Raw genomic sequence first — 18,721 nt, 5'->3', positions numbered from 1 at the left:
CTTTTCCGTCTTTTTTTTTTTTTTTTTTTACTAGTGTATAATTCAGTTTTTAAGAGTATAAGAAACATTTGCTGGTAAAAATGAAGTTAGATAGACTCTTTGGTCGTGTTTTCTAAGTGGTGCCTAGGACAAATGCATACATTGGGTGCTTGAATGATTGAGAACATATGAGTACTTCTCTTCTGGCTTTAGACTGGGGACTCCACTGTGAGACCACTTACACCAAGGACGGATTCTGGACATACATTACTCAAATTGCTACATGTTCACCTTGGATGTTTTGGATGTTTCTGAACAGTGTTTTTCATTTCATGTGGGTGGCTGTACTACTCATGTGTCAGATGTACCAGGTATGTACAAATGACTTCTTTGTTCTCTAGTGTGCTAACTGAAAATTGTCGTAAAAATCCACTCCTTGCTTAAAAGATACTAATGTATTCTCTTTTGAACCACTCCTGCTTTTCAAGGATTCAGTTTATCTTTGGATTTACCTTCTCTTTCTGTCTTCCTCCTCTCCTTCCTTTTCTCATATTAAGAACTTCTTTAAATATTGTGTTTTAGGTGAAAGTTTACACAGCAAGTTAGGTTCGATATAATAGTTTTTATACAAATTGTTTTGTGTCATTGGTTACAATTTTCACAATGTGTCAGCATTCTCATTATTTCTGTTCTCTTTGTTTTGTTCCCATTGGTCTAGCTTCCCTTCCCCTCCTTGCCTTCTCATCTTTGCTTTTGGGTAAATGTTGACTGTTTGGAAATAGTTGATTGTTTAAGGGAGTACATTACTCATGGGTGATATTGTTTATTTTATAAGCCAAACTATTATTTGACTGAAAGGTGACCTTCAGGAATAGCTTTAGTGCCAGGTTCAACATGTGTCTTAGGGCAATTGTCTTGAGGGTTCCTTTAGTTTCTGTCAGTTCAGTAGTTGTTGATAGGTGCCATTGAGTCGGTTCTGATTCATAGTGACCCTAACTGTGTACAACAGAACAAAACACTCCCTGGTCCTGCACCATCCTCACAATCGTTATGCTTGAGCCTATTGTTGCAGCCACTGTGTCAGTCCGTCTTGTTGAGGGTCTTTCTCTTTTTTACTGACCATCCACTTTACCAGGCATTATGTCCTTCTCCAGAGACTAGTCCCTCTTGATAACATGTCCAAAATATGTGAGATGAAGTCTCGTCATGTTCCCTTCTAAGGAGCATTGTGGCTGTATTTCTTCCAAGACAGATTTGCTCATTCTTTTGGCAGTCCATGGTATATTCAATATTCTTCGCCAATACCACAACTCACAGGCTTCGATTCTTCTTCGGTCTTCCCTATTCAGTAGGCCTGGCCTTTTTTAGGAATTTGAATTTTGTTCACCTTTTTTCTCCCATTCTATTCAGGACCTTCTGTTGTGTTTCTAGACAGAATGGTCGGTAGTGGTAACTGGACACCATCTGGTTCTTCTGGTTTCAGGTTAGAGGAGGCTGTGGTTCATGTTGGCTATTAGTCCTATAAAACCCAAAAACCAAACCCAATGCCGTCAAGTCGATTCCGACTCATAGCGACCCTATAGGCTAGTTTATTCTTTAATCTTTGGTTTTCTTCATTCTCTTTTGCTCCAGATGAGTAGAGACCAACAATTGTATCTTAGAGTCATGTTAAGAACTTTTAACATTCAGTATTACTCTCAAGACAGAGCTTTTTATTTCTGTTGTTCCCAATTCAAATGTGTCCAGTTGGGTAAAACAGTAAGCTTAGATTGATGATGCCATCCTATTGTGTTTTCATTTTAATGGTATCGTCTTATTATCCACAAATAAGAATTTTTTTTTTTAAATTAAGGTTTAAAAAAAGTTCATTCTTTAGGAGGTTAAATGGACAGGTTGTCTCTGTGCATAGTGTGTATCTGTCTGTGGGCACAATTCCAAGTGACCTGTTTTTAAATATTTTCCCTATTTAGCTGACTACACAGTGAAAAATGATATCATGTAAACTAATTTGATCTCCTGGTGGAAAACCAAAAAAAAAAAAGACTTCATTGTTTGTCTCTCTATCCCAGTCCTCTTGAGAATAAGCTTTTTTAATGTTAAATATTCAGACAGTAATGGCTTGCATTCTTTTACCTGTTAGATATCATGTTTAGGTATTACTACAAATGAAAGAATGAATGCCAGAAGATACAAGCACTTTAAAGTCACAACAACATCTATTGAAAGCCCATTCAAGTACGTACACGTTTTTGTTTTTAATATTTTCCCTTGCCATATAAACGTTTTACTGACTGAACTCCATAAATGTCTAGTGAACACATCAAATAAAAGTATTTACTTTAGGTATGGGAGTAAACTGTGAAACAGTCAATGTTTCTTTTACTTAGCCATATTTAAAGAAGCCTATAAATCCTACTTAATTCTAAGATTTTTTTCCGAGGTAGCATTGGTCAGTTCACGTTAATTTTATCTATACAGTTGTCTCTTCGTATCCACGGGTTCCACATCCACAGATTCAACCAACTGTGGATTGAAAATATTTGGAAAAAAAGGAAAATTCCAAAAAGCAACACTTGAATTTGCTGCCTGCCAAGCACTGTGCTGAATCCACACAAATGAAATGATGTGCAGGCATCCCCTGGTGTAGTCTCCCACCATCTCACAGAACCTCAGTCTCTCTCCAGCACTTGTTGTTGGAGTGTTGTTCACCTTGCATCTTGTCATTATTCCCTAAACAGCACAGTACTGTACAACAGCTGTTTACATAGCATTTACATTGTATTAGGTATTATAAGTAATCTAGAGATGACTTAAAGTGTACGGGAGGATGTGCGTAGGTTAATATGCAAATACTGTGCCATTTTATATAAGGGACTTGAGCATCTCTGGGGATCCTAGAACCAATGCCCCATGGATGCTGAAGGACAACTGTATATATACATACAGATGTTTTTAAATTTGTCTTCAGTTTCATACTTAGAAAGTGTCCTAATTATATGAAATGTTTAAAACATTGAGTTTTAAACACTAGCCACTTGTCTATCATCCACATGCTTTTGCAATACTGTTAATTCTTGCATGCTTCTAGAAAGCAAGCAAACCTTTAAATAAGAACAAACATAAGAGTCAGTTTGGTGGTTTTGAGAATTCTCCCATAGGTACAACCAGTACATAAGGTGTAAAACTTACCGCTTTTCCAAAATTCCTAAAATTCCTTGAACTTACCCTTGACGTTTCTTTTTTTTTAGTTGTTATTTTTAGGTCTACTGCCAAATCCATGTTAACTTCTAATTATTTTTTTCTTTCGTTTTCTCAATGTTAGAGGTAGTTTTTCTCCTTGCCAAAAGCTACATATCAAGAACAAAAATTGCATATGACACAGGAACAAAAGAAATGCAAATTTGAATAACTTTAAAATATAATTTTGTTACCCATTAAAATAGCAAAAGAGAAGAATAAAAATCAGTGTTGGCAGAGCTGTAGAGAAACACGAATGCATAGATAGTCGATAGATTGATAGAGGAGGTATAAATTGGTTCTGTCTTTCTGGCAAGTTACCTGAGTTTTCAAGTTCAGAAAAGGTATATTTAACATAAAATTATATTGAACTTAAATCATTGTTCTAATCGACTTTGTTTTGGGTTTTATTTGGTTTTTAGCCATGGATGTGTAAGGAACATTATAGACTTCTTTGAATTTCGATGCTGTGGCCTCTTTCGTCCTGTTATCGTGGACTGGACCAGGCAGTATACAATAGAATATGACCAAATATCAGGATCTGGGTACCAGCTTGTGTAGCACCATCTTTATCTCATGAAGCATATTGCTGAGTGGTGCCTGAAAACTGTGTCTGTCCGTGTCTTTCTCACACTCGAATCCACATCCTTTGAACAATAGCATGCTATGTGTAGGGCTAACACTGAATTTTACATTCTTTTCTTTGCCCCTCAACACTTATTAACAAAAGTAAACATGGACAGAACACACTGCCACTTCTGGGAAGAAGAAAGATCATAAAAAAAAAGGATTTTAATGGTTCTTAATATGGGAATTCACAACCTACTCAACTTTTTGGTTTTGTTCTCGCAACACTTTTCATGAAAAAAGAGTGAACTTATTCTGTCGATAGACATGGTATACTGATTAGAAATGTTTAGTTCTAGCTAAAACTAAATTTATGGTGTACGGTTAAAGTTTATGATGCAGTCTACTGATAATATTGCATATAATTCCAGGAGAGTTGTCTTAAATTGATTCAGACTAGTATTGTGTACATTTTAGAATGTACATGTAAATACTGTGATAAAAATCATGTGGTTGTATTATGGATCTACTGTAACGTGTCTTCAAAGGCACAAGAAAATAATGTTCACAAAAAATGTGCTAACGATAATTTTACTTCTATCAGCTGTTGCCTTGCTGATATATTTCTAGTTCTGTGAAATAATTTGTAGTAACCTTGTTCTGAGGTTTTACGGTCTGATAATAAAGCACTTGCATGAGTAGAATAAGTCACGTTATTTTGTTCAAAATTAAAAGCCCTACTAAGTGCATGAGACACTTCATAGAATGTATGCTAGGAGACATTATCCAGTGAGCATAAAGTAGAATTTAATTTGATGTCCAAACAATCCAATTTTTAAAAGAGTTGAGGTGGTATTTTCAAGAAAAGGCAGAGCAAATAAGTGAATGCAAATTCTCAGTAACAGATAAATGGATATCTTTTTTAATTCTGAGATGCAAAAGAAATCGTAGGCAAAATAATGGAGTTTAGCTAAAAATGGAGAATGATCTCTACATAGCACATGGTGAATAAAGGAGAAACTAATGGTATATTCTGGTTCTTCAAAAATGGTTTTATCAGAAAGTAGAATTTAATCCCCAAGATTATTTCGATTTCCCAAATATTGGATGTTTTGAAATTTGTTAAAGCTGTCTGAAGAAAATTCAGAAAGATTTTCTTATTGTTAAATGTGATGCACTGATCAATTTTTGTTGCAGCATTTCCATACTGTCATGGTGAACTGCTAGTCACTTGCTTCATAAATATTGTTTACAGAGACTTGGTTTAGTCCTCTTAAGTGCTGTAGCAAACTGTGGTTCGAGCAACCTGTGGGAAACCCGTGAGAGGGAACAGGGTAGGTGGGTGGGTAGGGAGGGCGGTCAGACTGATGACAGATGCTAGACCAGTGTAAAGAATGTCTATCTGTATATAAATAATTTATCAAATAATTTTCTCTGTGTCTGTGTTAGTATATTTAAAGCTGCTCATTTCATTTTATCCAACCAGAAGAAAAGGGAGATAACTAATGAGCTTCTAGCGATGTTCAATATTGCTGTTAATAGGCATTATACCCTGCAAGTTCACTGCATGTCTGATGCTTGGTAAAATTAGTATTTCCTGCAAAATGCAGATTACAGGTATTAAAGCAATCTAGTGGTATAACCCGCCCCTTGCCTTAGTAAGAGGAGCAGTGAAAATGTATATAGTTGATGTTCAGTATTTCCAAGTACAATTTTTTTTTATATATAGTAGTTTCTTTGACCATAAGTCACACATCAGAAAAGAATATTACCCTTAGTGTGAGTGTTTTAATATTAGAAAATTGGCATATGTACTTTATTTTTGAAAAGGGAAGAGATGGGTGTGGGGTGGCAATAGCACTGTGCCATTTTTGTCATAGAATGTAAAAAATTGGTTAACTTTACAAATGTCTCTGCTAGTTTTGACTACTAATTGGGGGAAATTTTAGATGATTTTTAAATTCAAAGTTATTTATACAATGCTAGAATTTTGTTTTAATTTTTGTATTTTGAACCACTTCACATGAAAACTCAGTTGCAATTTTTATCAGATACATTTTTATGAACAGTCTAAGACTATGGTGGTTTTCTCAGAGTTTAGATAAGAGTGTTGATACCATTTTCTTTGTGGTACAATATTTAGTGCACATGGCACGTGTGTGAGTTAAACAGAAAAAAAAACCTCTAGATGTATAGTTACGTGGAAAGTACTAGCAACGTGAATGCTTTAGTACTAACCATCTCATAGTACCAATGAAATTTGTAACTTGGAAATGGTCAGGTGATCAGGAGCCAACTATGCAGCAGTGTACCGTCTGTTTAATTATTTTGTAGGTCCTCTGTGTGGAACCAGCTTAACCTACTTCCAAAGTTGTGTGTGAAGGTGATCCATTTGGGAACAGTTCATATCAGCTTAATTGGATGATTTTAGGAAATAACAGTTTAGTCTCAGCCCTGAACATGAATTTCCTCCTTGGCAGTTTTTATTCATATTTTTTGTGTTCCCAGAAATTTATTTGAAATATTAGTGGGCGTAAAACAGCATCATTACATCTTAAGCTATGGATATTTTTATTTTATATTTTATTTATAACTGTGCCAAGTATTATTTTACTACTTACTGTGTTACTCTGTGGAAAGAAAAACTTGTAAAGTGTTTAATAAATTAGCTCTCCTTACATAAATTAAATGTCAAAATTTTGTAAAATATTAATCAGAATAAATATTGACTCTTAAGTATGTGCTTGTCTTGTGATTTCACTCAGTTCACTTCAAAAGGTTAAGTAGGCTGGAAGTGGAACCTGTGTTATGAGATTATATACGTATTGCCTGGTCAACGAGGAGTTAAGTGGCATGAGACTGAAGAAATTTGCAAAAATAAATGATGGTGTGTGTGTGTGGTGTTTTCCTCAGAAGAAGAATAAAGAATCCTCAGGGACTGAATGAATCTCCAAGTGTTAACTCTGAGAATGTCTACAGCCACTATGGCAAAATTAAACCTACCAAATATTGATCTTATTTACTTGAGAAGTTCTGCATGACAAAGAAAGCTTTTTGATTTGGCAATTAGAAAAGCAAAAATGATGAAGGAATCCTTCCCTTTTGCTCAAGTGGTTGTTAATGGCTTGAGAGCCCAGTAGTATTAAACAAATATTTTTAGATTAAACTAATACTCAATTCATAATTACTTTGATATTGAACGTAATGCTCCAGAATTGGCTAGAGCTTAAGTAACACTTTTGAACAAATGTATAAAATACAGTAAACTCTACCACAAGGCATCGGGTTTAATTCCAGTTGGAATTAAAAGTTTAATTACTTTCTGTAGTCTCTAGGTGGTGCAAACTGTTAGCACCCTCAGCTGCTAACCAAAAGGTTGGCAGTTTGAGTCTGCTAAGAGCACCTCAGAAAAGGCCTGATGATGTACTTCTGAAAAATGAACCATTGAAAACCCTTGGAGCACAGTTCTAGTCTGACGCACATGGGGTTCCCATGAGTTGGAGTGGACTCGATGGCAACCGGGCTTTTTTGTTTAAGAACTTTCTCCCCTTCTTTGTCTACTTGTCTAGATCCCCCAACCCTTGCCAGATTGGTAGATCAGACCTGTGATGTGGATATCTGATTCTAAGAGTTTAGAGATAATTGGAAACAAGTGTCATGTTCCAGGATAGGAAGTCTTAGCTTTTTGTAGGAAAATATTTTTTATATGACTTTTAAAAGAGAGAAATTGTAATTACAAGTAAAATTTTGAGAGCGCCCCTTGATCAAAGTTAGCTTAGCCACAAACTCAAGGAAACCAGATAGATGCAAGTCTTAGAAAACTTGACAATTCAGGAGTATGAATGTTTTGCCCAGGTGAGTTTTACTAAAATATTTGTCAATATTTTTAATAGACAGTAATGTCTTTAGTACTTGGAAAGAGGGACTGTTTCCATTCAAAGCATTGGAAAGGCTCACTTTTGCTATTTCTATTAATTTCCATGAATAAGATGTTAAATTTTGAGAATATAATGTATGTGTGTTTTTCTCAAAGAGATGGTTAGGAACCATTATCCCATAGTTAGGGGATAGCCAGCAAGTGCCAAAGAACCTGCTAAGACTTCCTGTGAGAGAGGAAAATGTCATAATAGCCGGTTTTTATACAAGTTTTAAAGATTGTATTTCATTTTACTTGGATCTTGCCAGTGTTCTATAGTATAATGAAATATATGGCAAAAAAGGCAGATGCTTCTTAAGCAGTAAATATTAACATGATTTTAATAAAAGTATTTAGACAAAACGATTTCAGTAATATACCTTATGGGAAAAATGGTGTTTTATACTTAGCGCAAGAGGTCAGCAGTTCAAATCCACCAGGTGCTCCTCGGAAACTCTATGAGGCAGTTGTTCTTCTCTGTCCTGTAGGGTCACTATGACTTGGAGTTGACTCAGTGGCAACGGGTGGGGAGGTGGTGTGCACATTTCTGTTCTGTGTAGCTCTCCTCTCCACTCCTGTTAACGCTAGCCACCTTGTTCTACCTAAACTCTCGGCTCTTGTTTCCTGGCAGGCTCCACCTGAGTTCTCTTTGCACAATATCCCAGGTGCTCCCTCAAAGCAGTAAGTTGTAGTAATCATAAGATTGATGTTATTTTTTTCCCCCCATAAAGGTCCTTTGTTGCCTGGCATTTTTTCAGGTTTTTTTTTTTGTTGTTGTTGTTGTTCAGGTGAGAGGGTAAATGTGGTACCTCTTATTCCATCTAGGCTATAAGTGGATGTCTGAATGCATTTTTTTAAAAATTTCTTTGTCATACGGAATATTGATGGACATAACTGTCATGAACAAAAGTGCTCTGGGGTCCTCGATAATTTAAGAACATAAAAGGGTCCTGAGACCAAAAAGTTTGGGAACCACTGTTTGAGACCAGCATTTTCTGAACAGTGTTCTTTAAGATGTTAGCAGTTCAGTGGATAACTAATTCAGGTAAGGCTTTCTTCAATATAAAGCAGATTTCTCCACCACAAGATTTCAAGGCCTTCAGCATGCAAGTGTGCAGTGTGAATCCTCAAGGGTATGTACATATATATAGGTCTGTAATTGCAGCACTCCCTAAACTTATTTGATCAGAACACTTTTTTCGAACTAAAGTTGTCAGCAATCTTTCATAAATAAACCACTGGAATGGGCTGAAAATATTATAAATGTAGTTTTAAGAATAAAAAATGTGTTTATTGACCATGCAGCACTTTAACATGGCATTTGGATTACTTTGGGGCTACCTGCTGACCTAACTTACATCCAAATGACCACAGAGACTACTGCCTAAAGTCAAATTCTCATTTCTATTCCTGGAACCACTTCAAGTTTTGGAGCGGCTCCCAACTAAATCAAGAATGATTTTAATTATTTGTCTTAATTGTTCATTTTACTAGACAGAAATCTCAAATTTCCAGGCACCTGGTAACCACATTTAGAACATTAACCTCTAGAATATCTACTAGCATCTCCAGTAGTTTGGGAAACACGGTAGGTGTGGGAATTGTTGGTTCTGTGTAAGGAACAACTTATTGTGTATATGATTCTGGTTATTACCGTTGCATATCAAACCACCCAAAACTTACTGGCTTAAAACAGTATTTTTTTCACAGACCTGCGGTTTGGTCAGTGCGCAGCAGGAGTGCTGACTTTGTTCCACTTGATGTCAGCTGGGATGGTTCAGAGCTGGGGACTGGAATAATTTGAAAGCTCACTTGCTGACATGTCTGATAGCTCATACTGGTTGTTGAGACCTCAGTTGAGACTATAGCTACAATACTTACATGTGGCCTCCCCTTATATTTTGGGTTTCCTCAGAACATAGTGGCAGAGCTCCAGGGGTGAACATCCCGAGAGAAAGAGGCAGGTAAAAGCTGCATTGTCTTTTTTAACCTAGCCAGGTCCATCACATTCCATGAATTAAAAATGAGTCACTAGGGTCAGCCTATATTCAAAAGAAAGGACTTTAGAGTCCAGCATTTCATGGGAATTTCAAAGAATTGGTGGACATGGTTTAAAACTACCACATACAGAATCAGGAGTTACTCAACTTACGTATTTTCTTGCCAATTAACTGTTTTCCAGCCTGCTTAACAAAAAGACATTCCTCCCTCCCATGATGGAACTGGTATGACTTATAAAACACCTGAAGTACCTCAAAGCTATAAATGTACATAAGCATGAACCGTTTCACCCAGTTTATCCTCAGCTTTCAAAATAAGCAATATAGTATGTTAAGATAGGTTTTGGAAAAGATTAAGATGTATTTCTAGATCAAGCATACCACAGACCAATTTCACAGCCTGCTACCCTCCCTTACCCCTTGCGGGTGTGGGTAGAGCCAGGCTGAGTCTCTGGTAGGGAACTAGAAACTTCTTTTGGGGGAATGATGAAAACATTCCTATAGTACAGTACTCCTTTCCTACCTGAGCTAGCTGACTGTGCTCAAGCAATGCTATATTCCTTGCTTCTTACGCAAAATAGAACTATGAGAAAAAATCACCCCAGCTTCCAGTAAATCACCATCTATCAGAAAAATGGAAAAAAGACTCACGTTGTTAAGAATTTCATTTTACTTGGGCCCACAATCAACAGCCACAGAAGTAGCAGTCAAGAAATCAGATGATGCATTGCATTGGGCAAGTCTCCTGCAAAAGATCTCTTTAAAATGTTAAAAAGCAAAGATGTCACTGACCCAGGCCATGGTGTTTTCAATTGCCTCATGCATGCAAAAGCTGGACAATGAATAAAGACCAAAGAATCATCAATACCTTGGAATTATGGTGTTAGTGAAGAATATTCAATATACCATGGACTGCCAGAAGAACAAACAAATCTGTCTCGGACAAAGTACAGCCAGAATGTTCCTTAGATGCGAGGATGGCGGAACTATCTCACATACTTTGGACATGTTATCAGAAGGGACTAGTCCCTGGAGAAGGAGGACATCATGCTTGGTAGATAGCAGGTTGGTGAAAAAGTGGAAGATGCTCAATGAGCTGGATTGACACAGTGCTTGCAACAATAGGCTCAAACATACCCATTGTGAGGAATGGTCTTGGACTGGGCAGGGTTTCGTTCTGTTGGTCACTATGAGTCGGAACTAACATGATGGCACCTAACAGCAACATCAGATTAGAGTGTAGAGTCTAGAAAGTCATGCTAAGCCTCAGATTCTATATACCTGTTTATAATGATCTTTAGCTACAGATAAAGACGAGAATTTAAGCGTTTAAAACTGTGCCCAGCCTATGTCAGTGTGCCTTTCTGGGGAACTTGTTAAAAGATTTTTGGCCACACATCTAGAGATTCTGCTTCTGTGGGGATGAAGTGGAGCCTAGGAATCTGCCTTTTAATACCTGCAAGTGATCCTGATACATACAGGTTGTCTGCAAGGCATACTTTGGGAAACTCTGCACCAGGCTACAGTAGGGCAGGCAGGCAGCAGATGCTGCACTGTTGACTGCCAACTCTGAGGGGGCTGAAATGGTGATGCCCATTGCCTGCCAACCCTCACTCTTGAGACATAGTTATTACCAGCTTGAAAAAGATAGATACCCCTTCCTACAGCTATAAACTATTAACCTAGTGAGTCAACTGGGTAATGAGGTTAACTCGTTAACAAAATGGAGGTAGGAAGCCAAATGATTTTCCAGTAACTGAAATCACAACGTTCATCTAAAACGTTAATTGAAAGACACTGAACACCCAAACAAAGCTCAAGTTTTATTTAAAATGTAAAAGAAATGGTTCTTTAAAATGCTGGTGAGTAAAGCAGAAGGATACAGTGCTCTCTTTCTACAAGTTAACCAGCCTGTCCCAAGTATAGAGTAATATACAGTACTTGTATGCTGGTAGCATTTCACAGTAGTTTAGTTTTAAGAGATTACATGAGATTATCTGTGTGTGATGCTCAGTTCTGGGGTTTACACTTTTACTGAGTATGAACAAGGGCTCCAGCTCCTTGGCCATAGCCAAATCCCTTGGGCCCAAAGTTCTTTGCATAACATCCTACAAAAGAAAAGGGAGAGTTAAGGCAAATCCACTAAGCTTTGCTAGCATTGCTTAAGACCATGCAACAACAAACCCCTCTAAGTGAAAAAAAGAAAAAAAAAAACAGCCTGGTGGCTATGCCAAAAAGGGTTTAATGTATTTAAGAGTAAAATGTGTTATGTAGTGTCTTAAAGTTGCAAAGGCAAGTTCCAGGATTCTGGTTTCTAGTGTTCGGCTCATGGTCCCACTGAGTTGCAAGCATGAAAATCAGGCCACATAAATTATGTATTTTATTACTTTCATGTATGATTTGCTTAAAATACGAGGTTGAAAAAAAACTTTGTGGTTTTGTTTTGAGGGGAGTTTTTAAATGATCAAGAACTTTATCACATCATCCAGAATTGCTGAGGTTCTCTAATGTCACCTGTAAGCATGTCTGGACTTTTTATTTTCAAATAGCCAAGGGCAATATGTCTGCTCTGCTCGTCCCTATTTTCAGAATGCCCTTCGCGCCCCCCCCCCCCCTTTTTAAGCTGGTGACAGTTCATTCACCAGTAGCTAATGTGGGATATTCGTACGGACAGTGATAAATTATTTTTACCTTTGCAATAGATTTCACCTTCCTTCTCAGTCAAAGTGGTCGATTCAAGACTCTTCCCACACTTGGCACATCGGAAACAGTTTTTATGCCAGGGCTAGAAAAGACAAGTGTGTTAACATGCTTGAGGGGCTTTTTTTCTGCGATATAATTTAGACATTGTGGCAAGAAGTGGCTTAAGAAGATCAACCCAAGATGAACTCTTCTACATTCTTGGCCAGTATCTACATTCTTGGCCACGTACAGAAGGGTTGGGTTCAAACTTCATTCACAGAATATATGGACTGGGAGCTATACCATGAAAGGGCCATTTTCCTAAGGGCAGTGTCAGCTGGTCAGTTCCTTTAAAGGTAGCCTCTATGGCTGAGAAGATTGCAGCTCAGAGTCACACAGCTAAGTAGCATCAGGTCTCCTGACTCTGGTTCACTGTTTTCTTCACTGAATAACCTGCAGATTTCAGATTTGCTAACATTCTGGCCTTTTTAGTTAACAATCTTTACAAACACCCCCCTATGAACACAAGTTTCAAGATTCTTTTAAACACAGATGTGATGTGTCAAAGAGCATCACTTCAAAAAATCAATGATTCAGACAGGGAAAAAAAAAGGTTAATCTAAGGCATTTATAAGACAGAGCGCCTGAGTGGGATGTGGTGAGCTTGGAAGAGATGGGATGGGGAGGAGCCAGTCGCTGTTAGTAATTCAGAACAGCACTTACCTTCCCTGGGGAGGAGCCAGTCGCTGTTAGTAATTCAGAACAGCACTTACCTTCCCAGCGCCAATTATCTTCTCAGCGGCGTATACGGAATCTCCGCATCTGGAGCATTTCTCAGCACCTCCGTATTTCTGAGCAAATTTAGAAGTATTTGGATTTGTTGTAGGACTGTGAGGTTGAACACTTGTGGAAAGGGGAAAAGAATTTTAGGCAAGATGTTCCAAAGGGCCCTATAAATCCACGAGGCAGGAACTCTGGGACTTAACTGTCATAATATCTCATGGCTGGAGGCCTTCACAGGCCAGCATAGGGAAAGAAGAAAGAAGAAATTAATCTCAGTGCAGTGGCCAGAGTTATTACTCTGACCTATTTATGGACTCATTATTGTTACGACCAGACAGACAAGGCTCCAAACTTACATATCTATCCCTCTAGGTCTAAATTCATCAAAATTTATTTAATCCCCAGTGCTAGCCTCTCCACTAAACAAATATGCTATGCTTTATAAAAACCCACCCTAGCACTTATTTTTATGCCAGATATACTTAATATTTGTACCGCTGGATCCACATCTAGTTTTACTTCACAGAAGACTGAACATTCATTGCTAAGTAGTTAAAAATTTCTCCAAATATGTCAGTTTACTCAAGTAGTTTGTAATTAAGAAAGTTAAGCATGTTTTACGAATTACTTAATTTCCCAAAATATATTAAGTAGGGCAAAGTGTGAGTAAACTACTTTCTTCATGGTAAAAACAAAATTTGCCTATTACTATGTGATGTATTTCTCTTTTTCTCTGTAAAAAAGTAAAAGTGGTATTTTTGTCACTGTTGACAGGGCACTGGGTAAACCCTATTTCTCCTTGCTCTCTCTCTACAGGAATATTTTACCATTCAATAAGTCCATGAACGCACTGGGTGCACCTTGGGGGCTTTGAGAAGATTTAAAAGTGCTTCTAAAACCTAAGTTAGTTGAGTAGATAAGATACAAAAACAACATTTGGTACTCAGCAAGAGGTAGCTAGGTGCCAATTAGTTTTTTCCTAGTTATATTTTATTAAATAAGTTATATATCCATTTAAAAGCAAACAAAATATTAATTCAGAAATAGTGCTTTTTCATAAAACAATTTTATTCTAACTCTTCACATGTACTTTCAAATGTCTTCATCTCCACTATATCTACTTTTTGGACTCATTTAACAGTTTTCATAGTACATAATCTTCACCTCTACCTAAGTTTAAGTTTTAAAAATTCACATTTGATGTGGCCACTGGAAATTTTATTCTAAGCAACAAATACCAATTCATAGTAATAATTCACAGAATTGCCTTTTTCGATTGTCCTTAATGTAGGCACATTTTTTCAAAACGTCACAACTTAACTGCTTTACTTATTTTTTTAAAGTAATCTTTAAGAGATTACTCAGAATGATCCAACATTTGCAATTATGAGCCCAGATTCCTGAGAACAATTTTCAAATCTGCCAAGCAGATTCCTGTTAACAAGAATTTCACATAGAGTAACTTTCATCTACCTTTTAATAACTTTGTTATCTCATATTACAAAGGAAATGGGGGCTCAGATGGTAAATAACTTGAAGGGGTAGTAGTAGTAGTAGTTGTTACGTACTGCCCAAGTCAGTTACAACTCATAGCGACCCTATATACAACAGAAAGAAACACTGCCCAGTCCTGTGTCATCCTCACAGTTGTTATGTTTGAGTCCATTCGTGAGCCTGAACTGAAAAATGCAGGTCTGTCTGAATCCAAAGTATTCCTGCCTACTCAGTGCTCTCTCTCCAAAGATCATTGTAAAAATGTTTAATCCCCATGACTAAATTACCCTGTTAAAATTACTACAAGTACACTAGGAGTTCAGAGACTGGGGTTCAGGTATCAGTAAGGACGGCTTCTAGATAAAGGAAGTCCCTACACTTGGTTCTAAAGGATGACTAGGATGTGGCCAGGGGAAGAAGGGGAACAGGTAAGGGCACAAGTCGAGACAGGCCAACACACAGGTCTCACATTGGGGAAGGCAGAGAACCAAGAGCAGATAAAGAAGGTCACTGATCTTGGTGACTTTAAAACTATGGTCAGTCATCAACTTACCTATGAGTTGGTTTGGCTTAGGGAAGGTGTAGAGGCATATGTGTTTTGAAGGGGTTGAAACACAACTTCAGAGACAAGAATGGATTTTAACAAGTTGAAAACAGAAAACAGAACCAAGGACTTTAACAAAAACAAAGGTAACCTGGGCTACTGTGAGTGATCATAATAAATATGCAACAGTAAATACTGGCTCTTGTACAACTGGCACACAAGGCACCAGGCCCAAAACTGTGCGTGGAAAACCCCCAAAGAACAGAGAGGTAGGCGTTAACGTAGCCCCACCCAACGGTGGAAAGAGCATACGTAGGTTTTGGAGCCAGATGGACATAGGTTCAAATCCTGGCTCTGCTACTTATCTGGGCAATTTCTGAGCCTTAGTTTCTTTGTCTGTAAATTGGGGGCACAGTATATACACTTCAGTTATTGTGAGGATTAGAGAGAACAAAAACAGTTCAGCAGACAATAGGCACTGAGCACATGTATTATTATTTCAGGCATGCCATATAGGGTCGCTATGAGTTGGAATTGACTTGACGGCAGTGGGGGGGTATATACCACAGGGAAACCCTGGTGGCGTAGTGGTTAAGAGCTACGGCTGCTAACCAAAAGATCGGCAGTTTGAATCCACCAGGCGCTCCTTGGAAACTCCATGGGGGCAGTTCTGCTCTGTCCTACAGGATCACTATGAGTCGGAATTGACTCGACAGCAGTGGGTGGGTATATACCACAGGGAAACCCTGGTGGCATAGTGGTTAAGAGCTATGGCTGCTAACCAAGAGATCGGCAGTTCGAATCCACCAGGAGCTCCCTGGAAACCCTATGGGGGCAGTTCTACTCAATGGCAACAGGTTTGTTTCTTTGTTTTTAATATAGTACAGTGTTTTAAGATTGTAAGCTTGGAGTTAACTACCAGTTGGGAGACCCCATGTGTGCTGGAATAGAAATGTGCTCCATACGATTTTCAATGGATTTTTTTTTTAGAAGTAAATCACCAGGCCTTTCTTACAAAGCACCTATGGGTGGACTAGAACCTATAACCTTTCAGTTAGCAGCTCAGCACATTAACCCTTTGCACCACCCAGGGACTCCAAGCCTGGAGTCAGACTAGATTAAATTCTAGACTCTAGCTAACTATAGTGATCCTAGGCAAATTACTCCATTTTCATTGTCTCAATGTGATCATGAGTACAATGGAAAACTCATCCTTCTAAGGTTGTTGGGAGGATGACATGAGTCAACATGTTAACACTACACAGTGCCCAGCCCACTATAACGGCACAATTAAGGTCCTGCCCAAGGAATGGCCCATCAGTCTCTACTGAGGTCTTACGTCAATGTTGGCTTCTTCAATATAAAATGGACGTAAAAAATGCAAAGCTTAAGTAGGGGGCAAATGTGTTAAAAATCAGAATTAAGAGGAAATTCCAAATGAAATTCTTCAGCCTGAAGATGAAATAAAAAGTAAACTTTAAAAAAAAATTAACACCTTTCTACTTTGGTACTGGAGCCTTTAAACACTAGTTTCTCAAAGAATCAAAAAACATGACCTAATTCTAAGTAAAAAATTTTAAGTTAGGGGAAAACTTCTTGAGGAAAGATTCTTAAATAGAAGGAGCTACTGAAGAATTTTCATTTACTGCTTAATTGCACATGAGAAACACATCTCATGATTTTGCTAACACATTCTCTATCATTTGATTTCATGACATCTGTTCTCCCAAATGTGGTGTTGAATGTATTTTTCTTTTTTTCAAATGGAAGTAAATTTAAATCGTTTGCTCTTGAGAAGATCATGACTCCTTGATACACCCTGAAATGCTACAAAACCAGAACTAGAAATCATTGGATAAATCAATAAGAACTCTGTTAGGTCCAAAACGGTCTATATTTTGGCTTAAAGATTAGTCACTCATTTAAACTAGAAAGTAACATCAAATTTTGTTTGCTTATTTTAAGCTATAAAGATCTGCAAACTCCCGGGATTTTGTTCACCAAGCAACATTAATTGTTATAAGTCATTTCTCAAGGTAGCACACTTTCCTAACTCACCTTTCTGGCTTGATGCCCAGCCTCTCACCATGGTCCATATTGAGCGTGCCAGCACCCTGGCCGTAGCCATAGCCTTTTGGCCCGTACTTCTTTCCATAGCAGGATTTGCAGTAGATCTCTTCATCATGAATTGCCACTGTTGTGCTATCTAAATTTTTCCTGCAGACCACTAAAGGGGAAAAAGTTAGACTTTAATAAATGTTTCAGAGATGCTGATTTTCTTAAATCAATGGTGGCAGAGACACATGGTCTACGACTGGTAAAGACACAGGTTCTCTCACATTCCTAGTTTCCCCAAAGCCACAGCGCAGCATCGGGACTGGTCAGCTACACTTAATGATGATCCACCTTCCTCCATGGATATGATACTTGTTTCAGAAGTATATCAGAGTCTGAACATCCAGATGCCTCAAGCTTTTCAGTATGATTTTCTTCTCTTGCCAAGAGTGAGAGGTTGCAGAGACAGCTATAGTTACATGAACAAAAGGAATAAACCTACCAACACCTTGTTCCCCTAACCTCTTTTGTCTTTTATACCATGTGTTGTTCAATCACAACAGAACAAAGAACAAAAGGGTAGCTAGTTGCCTCTGTAGCCCTTCCTCCCTAAAAAGCACCCTTGCTGGTACAAAAGCAGTTGTACATCCAGAATTCTAGTTTTCATCACTAGCACACAACGGGGAAAAGCCTTATTCTTTCATCTCCTCACCGGCTTCTCCAGCAGTGATAAGTGTGTCTGAAAATCGTCAAGTGGCTTACAGTCTGCATTTGTTTTCCCTCTTGTCCCGTAGGAAAACACATTCTTTCTTGATGGATTTCTTGCCACAAGACATTTCCACATATCCCACTTCATAAAACTGCCAAATGTCATCATGTTTTATCCAGACATTATTTCACTTTCTAAAACCTCAACTGAGGAAAAAAAATACGAGAGAGCTCATTGGTGGCACGATAGGGCAGCTGGCAATAAAAGATGAGTGTAAAAAGATGAGTGTAGTGGGGAAGGGTCTTTCTACTCTTATTTAAAAGAGGGGGTGAAAAGAAGGGAGGGAGTACAACAAGGAGGGATGGGGGGAGGCTGGACTAGCTGGCTGGTTTAAAACATGAAGTTTCTATTATCTCAGACTGAAGTTGTCTTTATTTGCTTAAAGACAAAGTTAATCTAAAACCATACATTGCTGAAAAACAAATAGTAAGGACCCTTAACTGAAAGAATAAATATAAAATCAATACTGTTTTGAAAACTAACTAAAAGCAAGTTTAAAAAAAAAAAAAAAGCAAGTTTAAGTATGTGAAAATTTGACTATGTAACTGTAGCTCCGTTCCCCAGTTCTTATCGCTATTCTTTGCAGTAAAATTCTCATAGGTCTACAAACTACTCTGAGTTATTTCCTTAAAAGGCTTTAGTCAGCAGAGACACCTATTAGGAAGGAGCAGTAAAAATGACCAAGGAGCACTGGT

General features: G+C 37.8%; 2 protein-coding genes across 4 annotated transcripts in view; one reads left to right on the top strand and one right to left on the bottom strand.

The window, feature by feature from the left end:
- The window catches only part of ZDHHC17 (zinc finger DHHC-type palmitoyltransferase 17), a 121,777-nt gene extending 110,261 nt beyond the window's left edge, over positions 1-11,516 (top strand). For 2 of the 3 annotated variants that reach the window (XM_064283793.1, XM_064283790.1), the window contains 3 exons: positions 193-350; positions 2,120-2,214; positions 3,639-11,516. In XM_064283793.1, coding sequence (XP_064139863.1) covers positions 193-350; positions 2,120-2,214; positions 3,639-3,777 — 392 coding nt within the window. In that variant the 3' untranslated portion in view covers positions 3,778-11,516. The other variant, XM_064283792.1, reaches the window with a different exon arrangement.
- The window catches only part of CSRP2 (cysteine and glycine rich protein 2), a 24,913-nt gene continuing 17,252 nt past the window's right edge, over positions 11,061-18,721 (bottom strand). Inside the window, exons 3-6 of the mRNA XM_003405217.4 lie at positions 17,261-17,429; positions 13,155-13,284; positions 12,391-12,484; positions 11,061-11,807 (exon numbers count right to left, since the gene is read on the bottom strand). Of these exons, the coding sequence (XP_003405265.1) occupies positions 11,731-11,807; positions 12,391-12,484; positions 13,155-13,284; positions 17,261-17,429 (470 nt within the window). The 3' untranslated portion in view covers positions 11,061-11,730. The remainder of the gene's footprint in view (positions 11,808-12,390; positions 12,485-13,154; positions 13,285-17,260; positions 17,430-18,721) is intronic.

This window comes from Loxodonta africana, chromosome 4 (genome assembly GCF_030014295.1).
Source record: "Loxodonta africana isolate mLoxAfr1 chromosome 4, mLoxAfr1.hap2, whole genome shotgun sequence".
NCBI lineage: Eukaryota > Metazoa > Chordata > Mammalia > Proboscidea > Elephantidae > Loxodonta > Loxodonta africana.
The sequence above is the reverse complement of the archived record's forward strand: the minus strand, read 5'-3'. Positions and strand labels throughout refer to the sequence as shown.